The sequence below is a fragment of the Procambarus clarkii genome, chromosome 85 (genome assembly GCF_040958095.1).
Source record: "Procambarus clarkii isolate CNS0578487 chromosome 85, FALCON_Pclarkii_2.0, whole genome shotgun sequence".
Lineage (NCBI taxonomy): Eukaryota > Metazoa > Arthropoda > Malacostraca > Decapoda > Cambaridae > Procambarus > Procambarus clarkii.
The window spans coordinates 21,934,478-21,946,967 of NC_091234.1; the positions used below are offsets into that span (position 1 = coordinate 21,934,478).

The following is a 12,490-nucleotide window of genomic DNA, read 5'->3' on the forward strand; positions in this document are numbered from 1 at the left end:
ACAGCTACAAGTCACTGCGACCAATGTCACTGAACCCACTGCAGTCTCAGAACCATACTTTACTTTAATGATGAGCTATTCAATCTTCTGAATCAATTAACTAAATTAAACCCCAATAAATCTGATGACTGATTTGATACATTTATTATTTAATCAAGATGTATTCCATGGGCCTCAGTGTTTATATATCAGTGACCAGTTACCTGAAGAAACTTCAAGTTATATCTAATGTCACTGATCTCACTGCAGTCCCTGAATCATACTTGACTGTAGTACTTGATCACATCCAGTCTTCTGGGTTAAATAATATGTAATAAGGCTTGAATATTAGCCTTTCAAGAGTTGACAGGGAAATGAAATCGCATTAGACTTCTAACCCTTGCAACTCTAGTACGGGACATCCGTCCTGTACGAACAGACACACAAACGTGTGATTACTAACTACTAACATCAAATTAATCTAATAATTCGAAGGAGGAGTATCGGTGTTCGTCTGTTCTAAATAGGACTTCGACCCGTGAGCAGCCCCCTGGGGAATTATGTCGGAAAATCCGACACCATTTAATAATCATACAGATAATAGCTGTATTACCAACAAGTTACCCATAGAAAACGTAACTTGTAGTGGAATTACCGTCTAAAGAAAACGGGATATCATCACCACATACTATTATAATTCACCAGCTATTCTGCTGGGAATTATTCTTAAATACATTAGTCTTTGGACTTTACCATCATAAAAACATCTTATATAAATTAACTTAATTATCAATATTAAAGTAGAGTAAATGTGACCCTTCTATCACTTTCTGAAATCTGGACAAAGTAGGCCAGGCGAGAGGGAGGAAGGAGGCGGCCATTGTTGTGTCACCTCCGAGACGTGTGGAGCAAATTCGGCTCCTATCATTCTGGACAATGTCGGCCAGTAACGTCAATAGTATGGAGTGTTAAACAGCCATTGTGTTTATATTGAGACCAGAGGCTCACACGGGAGCAAATTCGGCTCCTGTTAATTTTACTTGGACGTAGTGTTATGGAAACCAAAGGTACCATCTCCAACACGATGTCTACAATTCAAGTTAAGTCTATCCGAAACCCGTTTATCATTCATTTATGGCCATTAATGTCAGGATATAGGGTGACCCGGTTAGATTACGTGGAAGCCTCAAACTAAAGGTAATTAAGCCAGGTCTTCATGTTCCATGTACTGTTTTCTCTGATATACTTGTCATATATAGGTATCTGGCTTCACAGCTAGCGCACTTTTGACAGGTCAAGACGAGGAAGCAAGATTTGTGCACCAGTTACTGGGTGATATGGAAGCTACCTCAAAGAGGATAATTTGGTGTCTACACCCTAGTTATACCTGGTGGACTAACCTGCTGTACTATAAGATAAGGAACCTCTTCAATGTATGTAGTTACTGTAGTTTGATTGGCTGCATATATATAAATTTAATAAACCCCCCTAATGTGTAGAGGATCGATTTGTGAGATTATGAGATTATTGCAGAAATACAGTCCACTTAACATTATACAAATTGCTATCGAAGTATATAAATTAACGTAAATATAAATTCATATAAATTAAATAAATATAAATCTCACAGGTCGGTTCCCACACCTATTATAATAATCAATTATACAATGTATTTTGAGTGAATTAAATTGAAATTAGTTTACTTTAATTTTTATTACATTAAAAGATAATATAATAAAGATTAAACAAATAATATAAAACTTCAAATTAATATGACACAACAACTTTAAAAGATAACTAACATAAACTAAATATAACGTGAAAGTATAAGATTAATATAAACTAACTAGAAGGTGAAGGGACGACGACGTTTCGGTCCGTCCTGGACCATTCACAATCGACTTGAGAATGGTCCAGAACGGACCGAAACGTCGTCGTCCCTTTACCTTCTAGTGTGTGGTCTGGTCAACATACTTCAGCCACGTTATTGTGACTCATCGCCTGCGTAAACTATAACATGACATTATAACTAACACTAAACTAGCCGCCAGATGATAGAAATGTACAGAGATATATTATTTTACCCCAGATGGGAATACATTTAACGAGATCTAATAACTAAAAGAACAACAATTACCTGTTCAAAAGTTTGACTTAAATTTTTGCCGCGATAGATGGGTGAGAATATATGGTAGCTGTAGCAGGCGAGCACCCCGCCTGGCCTCAACACTCGCCTCACCTGTTGCCAAATACATTTACATATTAACTTCTGGCTGACGCCATTACGGGCTCACCATAGCCCGTGCTACATGGCCATTTCATTCTGAGTGGCTAAATCTACAGGAACAACGACAGACTACGGAAAATGGAGCCTTTAAATACAAATAATCGCCAACAGAACCTAAACACCTAACCTAACCAATGCCTAAATATGCACAGTATACTAATATATAACAATAATAATTTATATTTGAAAAAATTCCTGTTTTGAATGACCAGCATGTGAACATTTATGAATGCGTCTGTGGGGTCGACCGCTGAATGTAATGGACTTGAGTCGAGGACGGGTTGCTGTAAATGCTTCACCCACGAGCTTATAGCTACAAATAATCCCTTCAGAACCTAATTATGTCTAACTATACATAGAATTCTTATGTATAATAATATTATTTTTTATGAGAACAAAGTAATTTATAATATACAGTATGTTAAAATTGATGAATGCGTTTGGGGAGGATGGCTGCTGCTTTAACCACCCTAGTGTGAGGACGGGTTGTCTGGGGAGGACGGCCACTGTTTTAACCAGCTTAGTGTGAGGACGGGTTGTCTGGGAAGGACGGCCGCTGCTTTAACCAGCCTAGCGTGAGGACGTGCCGGCGAGGACACGCGAACAGCACCAGCGGATATTTCTCAGTGATGTATATCCCATTAGTGTGATTTTCTTTATGTAATATTTTTTATGACACGTGGAAAATAACATTAAGGTGTGCATTTAACTTTATGTGATTGTGTCAAAAATATGATGAATTTATTATTAATATTGGAGGTTAACTTTATATTTTCTAAACAGCTTTCGTAGGGATAACTATGATAAATCAGTCAATTTCCAGGCTACGTCAGTGTAAGATTATACATGGAACGTCACTGGTGTAAGAGTATACATGGAACGTCAGTATAAGATTACGTGTCACCAGTGTGGGTGAGGACTCAGGATGAGTTAATGTGAATATATGAGAATATGAGTAAAGTAAATATGAGTCAACTCATCTAAACCTCTGAGTAGAAGGCATCCAAGTCGAACCAGTGTACAGAGATGCAGCAGGTGACCAGGTCGACGGACGCACTCTCTACGGGTAACTGCTCGGCCAGACCAACTCTATTGAAGCATTGAAATATTTCAAATGCTTTGACTCGAATTGTAAAATATTCAGTGTTAAGACAAATATTAAGAGTAATATCAATAACGGATAATAGTAATTCATTATTGCTCTAGGGGGCCAGATTCACGAAAGCACTTACGAACCTGTCCATCTTTTCTCAATCTTTGGCGGCTTTGTTTACAATTATTAAACAGTTAATGAGCTCGGAAGCACAAGGAGGCTGTTTATAACAATAACAACAGTTGATTGGCAAGTTTTCATGCTTGTAAACTGTTTAATAAATGTAACCAAAGCCGTCAAAGATTGAGGAAAGATGGACACGTTCGTAAGTGCTTTCGTGAATCTGGCTCCTATCTAACCTTAAAGTTCCAAATGGAACTTTGCGATGTATCCAGCATTACAACTGGAACAATAATACATATATAGATACTATTATCTATATAGATAGATACTAGAGCACAGAATTAGGACTGGATTACCATTATCTAAGCCAGGATTCTAAGGGATTAGAAATGATTGTTATGAGGTGAATTATTTACTGCTGGAATCCGATTTTAAAATTATTAACACTTGCATGAATGGACAGTCGGATTTAAGAATAATTGAATCCTTATATACCTGGCAGCTGTGGCCTCTGCGAAATATTAAGGGTTCAACTGTTTAACTGTATAATTCATTGCAGGTTTTTGATTTATAGTTAATGTTGAGATCTTTATTATTTGCTTTAGTCTCCCTTCCATTGTGTGTGTTTTTTTTTTTTACTCATTTCAAGTGTTGATATTTGGTATTGTTGTATTTGTGTAATTAAGAGATAATACAATTTTTTGGTATTTAGATTTTGTGCAATATTTATGTTTCTTACAAGCTTTTAATTAATTATTTATAACGGTTTTAAATTTGTTTGCGTTTTATATAAAATTTCTGTATCTGTGTAGTTATTATTATAATTTGTTATTAAACTTTGAGTATCGTTTTGAATAAAATCTAGGGTAACTTTTTTTCATCACTTCACGTAAGTTTAATAGTGTTTTGTTTTGTAACTTGTGTCGTTTTAAATCTCTTCTTTTGATAGTTTTTTGTCCAATATGAGTCCTTTGTTTGCTGCTTATTTTAATACAATTGTATTCTTTTAGACTGATAATGAATACGAGAAGTATTCGTAACGTCATGAATTTTACGTAAAATTAAAGAAGAATTTTATATTAAGATGATGTATATTATGCAAATCGTTTGCCTGTTTATATATATAATCTCTATCGCCACCTATTTCTCCATCTGTCCACTTATACGCCTATCCATCTACCATATTTATTCATCCACATATCCATCTATCTATAAATCTTCGTAGGAGCCGTGATCAGGGTTCGAACCTATGCGGAGGGTGTGGGGTGGTGGAACCCTTGTGAGCTCAGTAGAGCTCCAGGTTGCAATCCTGTTGACCACTTCTTGGTCTGGTTGACTAGGGCGTGTGCGTGGGAACATCCCCGCGTAGGTTCGAATCCTTATCACGGCTCCTACGGATTTTCTCAATATATATTTTTGATAGAAGGGAGAGAGGGGGAAGGGGGGCAGATAGATGGATAAATAGATGGATAGATTGGAGACAGACTCAAGCAATGCTGTGTAACCCTCCCCCCTCCCTTAGTCTATTCTACAAGAGAGAAGGTCTGTCTGTCCAGAGTTAGGGGCTAGATGTTTGTGGCTAGCCTCACCCAAATTTGCAAAGGGAATAGTGTGGGGTACAGGGCGGACATAGACAAGTTGGGGTACGCCTGAGTTCAATACTTTAGATCCCCCCCCCCCCCTCCCTGTTCAGCTCGTTGTTGCCGTGAGGGGGGCTTGGTGGGCGGCTGCCGGAGTGTGATGCTCCTTGGGACAGTCCTCTGTCCTTCTGTAGCCTTGTGCTCCTGCTGCTGTCCTCTCTAATTGTGCTGAACGACTTTTCCTTCTGTTTCGTTTTTCTTCCCCCTCTTCTCCTATCTGCTTGTCGTCTCCTGCCGACCTGCCGTTTCTTGTTTTGGTTCTTCCTTTGGACTTCTTCTATTTTGACGCCTGGGTGCTTGAGGAGGCATACTCTTGCACCCGTAGAACTGTAGTACCCAACGTCGAGAGCGAGGGGAACCTTTTATTGTCAATCCTCCTTTCGTCACTGAACCCGATCTCGACGGACTGTCGGTTCTAAAGGTGGCGTTTGTGGGGCGTATACTCACGACGCACCCCTAGGAGGCCCCGGCATGATCGGTGATAGCTTCTTGTTGGGTGTCCTGCCTCTAATTGTGGCTCCATGGTGGGTGTGGGGGCACATTCGTGGATGAAAATTCTCTTCATATTTATGTTGTTGAATGTTTCTCTTGTACCCTCTGAGGCTCGTGGGGTGGGTGACCAAGCCCCCGAGTTGGACTATTGGAAGACCAGGCTCTGTAGCCCCCGCTGCATTGGGCCCCGACCTTGCTCCTCCTTTGGCCCTCCTGACTTCTTCCCTCGGCTCCCCTCCCTCTTCTGTGGTTGCGTCGAGCCTCAAGCCCCCAGTGGTGACATTTCGTCCCCTGGCGCGGCTAAGTCTCTTGTTGTGACTACTGCGCCTTTTAACCCCTCCTTCTCTGGGGGTTCTCAACGCTGTCCACGCCACGGCCACACTCGCTTGATTCCTTCCCGTACTGATGCGTATCAAGCCTTGTTTGGTCCCGCTTCATGGGCCAAATACTTTGATCTCACCCCTCTTGATTCTATGCCTCCTGACGATTTCTCCCTCCATCGGCATCTTGTTGATTCCATGGATGCCTCTGTTATCTTCAACCCCACTCGTCTCGGTACACGTGTCGTTGCTGCTCCTTCTCAGGATGAAGCTTCCTGCTTGGCTGCCTTATCCTGCCTTGGCGAGACCCCTGTTCGGGTCTCAAAGAATGCTTGGTTGAATGCCAGTGTTGGCACTATTCTGCTCCCGCCCCATGTTGCGACCAGTGTTCGGAATCTGCAGGACTGCCACGATGATATTCGGCATGTCCTCGATGCCCAAGACCATTCTGTCCTCCAGGTAGACACGTTTACTCGTCCCCCTCGTGGTCGTCGTCGCCAACCCTTTCAGGTTGTGAAGATTACCTTTGATGGTAGGACCCTTCCTCCCTCTGTCATTCTTGCTGGTGCCAGGTGCTCCGTCCAGGAGTACATTCCCTCTCCTAGGCTCTGTAACAAGTGCTGGAGGTTTGGGCATGGTGCCCTCCGCTGCTCTGGGACTGTCTCTCTCTGTCCTTTGTGTGGAGGCGAAGGTCATTTTAAGTCAGAGTGCACTTCTCCCCAGGCTCGCTGCCTCAACTGCGGTGAGGCCCATCCTACCTTCTCCCGTGCGTGTGTCCATTACAAGCTTGAGGCAGCCGTCCTCAACTTGAAGCACCGGGAGCGTTTATCTTTTCCTGAGGCGAGGCGCCAGGTTCGCCGGCTCCCACCTTATGCTAACGTCTCTTATGCTCACATTTTGCGCTCTTCCTCGCCTCGTCCTTCCCACCTTCCTCAGACTCAAAACTGTTTCCGGGCCTTGGACCCTGATACGCCCACCGCCCCCTTTGTTCCAATAGGTTCTGTCCCAAAGGATCCCCCTCCTGGTCCTCTGTCTGGGGTTCCCCTTCTTCCTGCCCGGTCTGTCATATGTCTTATGTCTTCATCGTCTCCCTCCGATCCTCCTTCATATCCTTCTCCTCCGTCTATTGGCTCTCCACGCTGCCTGTCGGTATGGGCTGATGTCCATCGCTCTCCCAACGGCCGTCGTGTGTGCTCTCGTTCAGCTTCTGTTGAGACGCTGGAATTCGTTGCCCAGTACATAGTTGCTGGGACACCAGTCTCTTTGAGTCAGAAGCGTAAGCCTGGTTCCTCTCCTTCCTCCTCCCCGGTGGGTAAAAAGGCTTTGCTTTCTTCCTCGCCCCCTACTTCTGACTCTCTCGCTCCGTCCCCTCCCGTTTCGGTGGTTACGCCCCCTGTTCCTGCTATGGAGGTCTCTTTGACCCCCGCTTCCCTCTCGGTTGGTGCCCTTGCTGAAGTGCGTCCCCTTGTTTCTGTCCCTCCTGCTGCTGTCTTTGACCCTCGGTTATGCCCCCCTCTTCCTCCTCTGGACCCCTACTTGTCCGCCCCTGGTCGGTCCCCTAGCTCCCTTCCCTCCTTCTTTACTCAGTTTACCCATGCCCCCTAACCCGGACTTTGCTGACCCTGACCCTAATCCTGCGCTTCTTTAACGTGCTGTGTTCCCTTTTCGCCTTTGTTTCTTCGTTGTTCTCTGTTGCTGTCCTTCCTCTTCTCGTCAATGTATATTCTTCAATGGAACGTTCGTGGTTATTACGCCAATTTCCTCGAACTCCAGCTTCTGATTTCGCGGATTTTGCCCCTTTGTGTCTGTCTCCAGGAGCCGATGCTTGGTGCTCGTCCTGGTCGCTTTCATGGCTATTCCTTCCCCCCCCCCCCCCTCAGCTGTTGCTGGGGCTCCTAACTCTTCTGCTCTCTTGATTCGCTCTGATGTTCCCTTCGTCCCCTTACCTTTTCCATCTCCTCTCCATTGTTCTGCTGCTCGTATCTTTGTGATGATATGGAGCACCGTTTGTTCCATTTATCTCCCCCTGAGTGTCCTGCTTTCTCTTCCCAATCTGAAACACCTACTGGACTCCTTGCTGGAGCCTGTGCTCCTGCTGGGTGATTTCAATTGTCGTCATTCCCTTTGGGGTGATGTTCTGACGAACACCCGGGGTCGCCTTCTTGAGCCGTTAATCCTCTCTTCTTCCCTGTCTCTTTTTAATTCTGGTGAGCCCACGCATTTGGACTCTCGGACTCGCACCCTTTCCTGTCTTGATCTTTCTCTTTGCTCGTCTTCTCTTTACTTAGATTTCACGTGGCAGGTTCTTGATGACCTCCATGGCAGTGACCATTTCCCCATCCTTGTTACCTTTTTCTCTTTTCACCCTCCCACTCTCCTTCCCTAGGTGGCAGTTTGCTAAGGCAGACTGGAACCTATTTACCCTCAGTGCTGCTCTCTCTGACCTCTCCCTTCTGCCTCTCCTCCTTTTTCATGACATCGTCTTCAACGCTGCCCTCCGCTCTATTCCTCGCTCTTCCTTTTGGGGCCCACGGAAGTGCGTTCCCTGGTGGAATATGGACTGTGCTCGGGCTGTCCGCTGTAAGCGTGCAGCCTTGAAGAGACACCGCCGCCGGCAGACGGCCGATTCTTTTCTTTTATTTCGGAAAGCGAGTGCGGTGGCCCGTAGGGCCATCCGTATGGCTTAACGTAATTGTTGGGCATCTTATGTCTCCACTATTACGTCCGAAACTCCTCTGCCACAGATCTGGAAGCGTATCCGCAAGATAGCGGGTAAGTTCATTCCCGATGTCTCACTGGTCCTTCACCTCCGTGGTACTCTTGTGGTGGACCCGTTGCAGGTCACTACCGAACTGGGTTCCCACTTTTCTTCTGTTAGCTCTGGTTTTCATCTTCCCCAATCTTTCCTTCTTCGTAAACCTGCCCTTGAATCTTGTCCTTTGGATTTCTGTACTCATCTTCGCCTTCCCTATAACGATCCCTTCTCTCTCTCTGAACTTCGTTCTGCCCTGGCCCTCTGCGGTTCTACGGCGGCCGGTTCAGATGGCATTCATTATGAGATGCTTCACCATCTCCCTTCGTGCACGTCTCAGTATTTACTGACTCTGTATAATCGGATCTGGGAGTCGTCGTCAGTCCCTGAGAACTGGCTCGATGCCGTTGTCCTCCCTGTTCGCAAACTAGGGTCTCTGGGAACATCCCCTAAGGACTTTCGCCCTATTGCTCTCACAAGTTGTGTCTGCAAACTCTTTGAACGTATGGTTAACGTTCGTCTGATGTGGTTCTTTGAACACCATCACCTCCTCTCCCCTTCTCAATTTGGTTTCCGCAAGTGCCGCAGCACTACAGATATCCTGGTGAACTTGGAGGTCTGTATTCATACTGCTTTTGCTGCGAAGACCTCCATTGTTGCTGTCCTTTTTGACCTGGTAAAGACTTACGACACCACTTGGCGATATCGTATTCTATCCCAGCTTCATTCTTTTGGCCTTCATGGTCATCTCCCTCTCTTTCTCCGCAGCTTCATCTCTCATCGTTCCTTTCGGGTGAGGCTTGATATCGCTCTCTCTGCCTCTTTTCAGCAGTACGAAGGTGTGCCCCAGGGTAGTGTTCTGAGCACTACTCTTTTCCTGGTTGCCCTCAATGGTCTTCTTTCCTCTCTTCCTTCAGGCGTCTTCTCCGTTCTCTATGTCGATGATCTTAACCTTTGCTGTCAGGGTGATGATTCGCCTCTCCTTCAATGCCGGCTTCAACTTGTGATTGATGCTGTGTCGTCTTGAGCCACCGATCATGGCTTCAAGTTCTCTACTATTAAGACTTGTGCCATGACTTTTACTCGGAAACGAGTTGCTCTTCGTCCCTCTTTGTCGCTTTATGGTCATCCCCTTGAGTACAAAGATTCCGCAAAGCTTATGGGGTTGTTCTTTGACACTCGTTTGTCTTGTTCTCCCCATATCTTTTACCTCCATGTTAAGTGCTCTAAGGCCCTTACCCTCCTTCAGGTATTGTCCCATATTTCTTGGGGGGCAGATAGGCATGCTCTCCTCACTTTACATTCCTCTCTCGTCCTGTCTAAGTTCGATTATAGTTGCCCTGCTTACTCGTCTGCTTCTCCTTCTACTCTTCGCCGTCTTGATGCTTTGCACCATACTGGGTTGCGCCTCAGTTCTGGTGCCTTTCGTTCGACTCCTGTCCTTGGCTTGTATGTTGACACTGGGTTCCTATCTCTCCAGAACCACCGTGATCGCTACTGTCTTCGCTATCTTGCGCGGTCCTTACAACATCCTTCCTCTCGCCTCTGTCGTGCTTTACCTTTTACCCCTCTTGATGTTGCTGTTCCTCTTCACCACCTCCCTCTTTCTGTCCGGTTATCTCGCTTGCAGGATTCTCTTTCCATTCGTATTTCTAATATTTCTCCTCGTGTTCCTTCTTTGCCCCCGTGGAGAGTCCCCCTTCCGCAGTTTTGTACATCCTTGATCCGCATCACTAAAGCGTTTACCCCTCTTATGGTTCTAAAACGCCTTTTCCTTGAGCACTTTTCTTCTTACTCCTGCTCCGTTTCCGTCTTCACCGATGGGTCTAAGTCTGCAGACGGTGTTGGCTACTCTGTTGTTTTTCCTGATTGCACTTATATGTGTCGCTTACCTCCGGAGATTAGCATCTTCACAGTAGAGCTTTATGCCATTCTCTATGCTCTTCGTCTCCTGCTTTCTCGTTGTCGATCTTCCTTTGTCGTTGTTGTTGACTCTCGTAGTGCCCTCATCGTTCTCGGATCCTTTAATCCGGTTCATCCAGTGGTTGTCGCGATCCAGCATTGGCTGTTTCTTGTTCACAGTAAATTTAAGTCGGTTGAGTTTTGTTGGGTTCCCAGCCATATTGGTGTCTCTTTAAATGAGCATGTGGATGCTGCTACCAGGGAAGCTGTCTGCTCTTGTCCCATCTCTCGTAAAGGTATTCCTTATTTCGACTTATAGCCGGTTATCAATTCCTCCATCCTTACCCATTGGCAGGCTTATTGGTCGTCTATTACTGGTAACGAACTATATACTCTTAAAAGTTGTGTCTCCTCGTGGCCGTCCTCCTGCCACCGTAACCGGCAATGGGAAACGGCTCTGGCGAGGTTGCGTATTGGCCATACTCGCTTGACTCATGATCACTTGATGGAGCGCCGCCCTGCTCCTTATTGTCCTAATTGCATTGTCCCTCTTACGGTCGTGCATATCCTTGTTGAATGTCCTGACTTCCAGGACGAGCGTGTGTCTTGTTTTCCGACCATCCCCCGTGGTCGCTTGTCTCTCGAGAGTATTCTTGGTGACTCGGATACTTTTGATGTCGTTCGCCTTATGCGTTTCTGTTCTCGTATTGGCATCCTTGGTGATATTTAGCGCCCTCTGATTATTCCGCACATTTGATGGTGCTACATAGCCTTCCTGGTTTGGTGCCTTCTTTTGATAATTACTTACTTACTCAATACTTTAGAAATATTAGCGATTATAAACATCCCCAGGCCACTTCCCATGGAGAAATTGGGTCTGTGATGAATGTGGAACTTTAATGGCATAATAGTTCAATATTTGAGATCTACACATTTATTTTAGTTTGTCTTAATAATACGTTTCTGAGACAAAATTAATATAGAAAACTGTTAACGATTCTTCGGGATAAATCAAAATTTGTATCACGTATAAGAGAGAGTAAAGCAAGATTAAGTGTGTTACATGAGACTTGACTGGATACGAACCTGTAGCTGACGTTGTGGTGTTGACTGTTGCTCCGGGCAGCAGCGATCTGTGCATCACTCACGTCCACACCCAAGACACGGGTGAAGTGGCGGCTGTAGAGCTCTGTGTTCTGGCCCGACCCGCACCCGGCGTCCACACACACCTCTAGCGGCGTCTTCTGCGGCCACACGCACGCACGCACACACACACATACATAATTAGCTGCTTTTAAAATTTCTTGACATTGGTATTAGTGTGCCACTACAACAATTGAAGTTAATGGATTACATTTTTCCAGCGTGTGACTTAATATACGATGGTAGGCACAAACATAATAGACATAAAGGAAGCATGCAGATGTAGGTGCCTATGAGAGTGGATTGGTTTCCGTGGTGCTGAACTCTGGTCTTTAGGTAACTAGGAATGAGGGAAAGAAAAATGTTTGAGTTGGTGTATAAGTTGAGATATAAGCTCGTTTTCTTTATTTGTAAGCTTGCTTTATGTGGGTTGGTAAGTGACTAGAGGGCTAGATTCACGAAAGCACTTACGCAAGCACTTACGAACGTGTACATCTTTCCTCAATCTTTGACGGCTTTGATAACATTTATTAAACAGTTTACAAGCATGAAAACTTGCCAATCAACAGTTGTTATTGTTATAAACAGCCTCCTGGTGCTTCCGAGCTCATTAACTGTTTAATAATTGTAAACAAAGCCGCCAAAGATTGAGAAAAGATGTACATGTTCGTAAGTGTTCTCGTGAATCTGGCCCCTGGACTCGAACGGCGGCCCCCACGCGTGTGAGGCCGAAGCTCTATCAACCGAGTCGATAGAGTT

General features: G+C 44.9%; 1 protein-coding gene across 1 annotated transcript in view; it reads right to left on the bottom strand.

Annotated features, from left to right (window-relative positions):
• Positions 1-12,490, bottom strand: part of LOC123746667 (putative methyltransferase DDB_G0268948) — a 29,416-nt gene that overhangs the window by 12,752 nt on the left and 4,174 nt on the right. The window contains exons 2-4 of the mRNA XM_045728332.2: positions 11,675-11,832; positions 3,253-3,355; positions 2,117-2,218 (exon numbers count right to left, since the gene is read on the bottom strand). Of these exons, the coding sequence (XP_045584288.2) occupies positions 2,117-2,218; positions 3,253-3,355; positions 11,675-11,832 (363 nt within the window). The remainder of the gene's footprint in view (positions 1-2,116; positions 2,219-3,252; positions 3,356-11,674; positions 11,833-12,490) is intronic.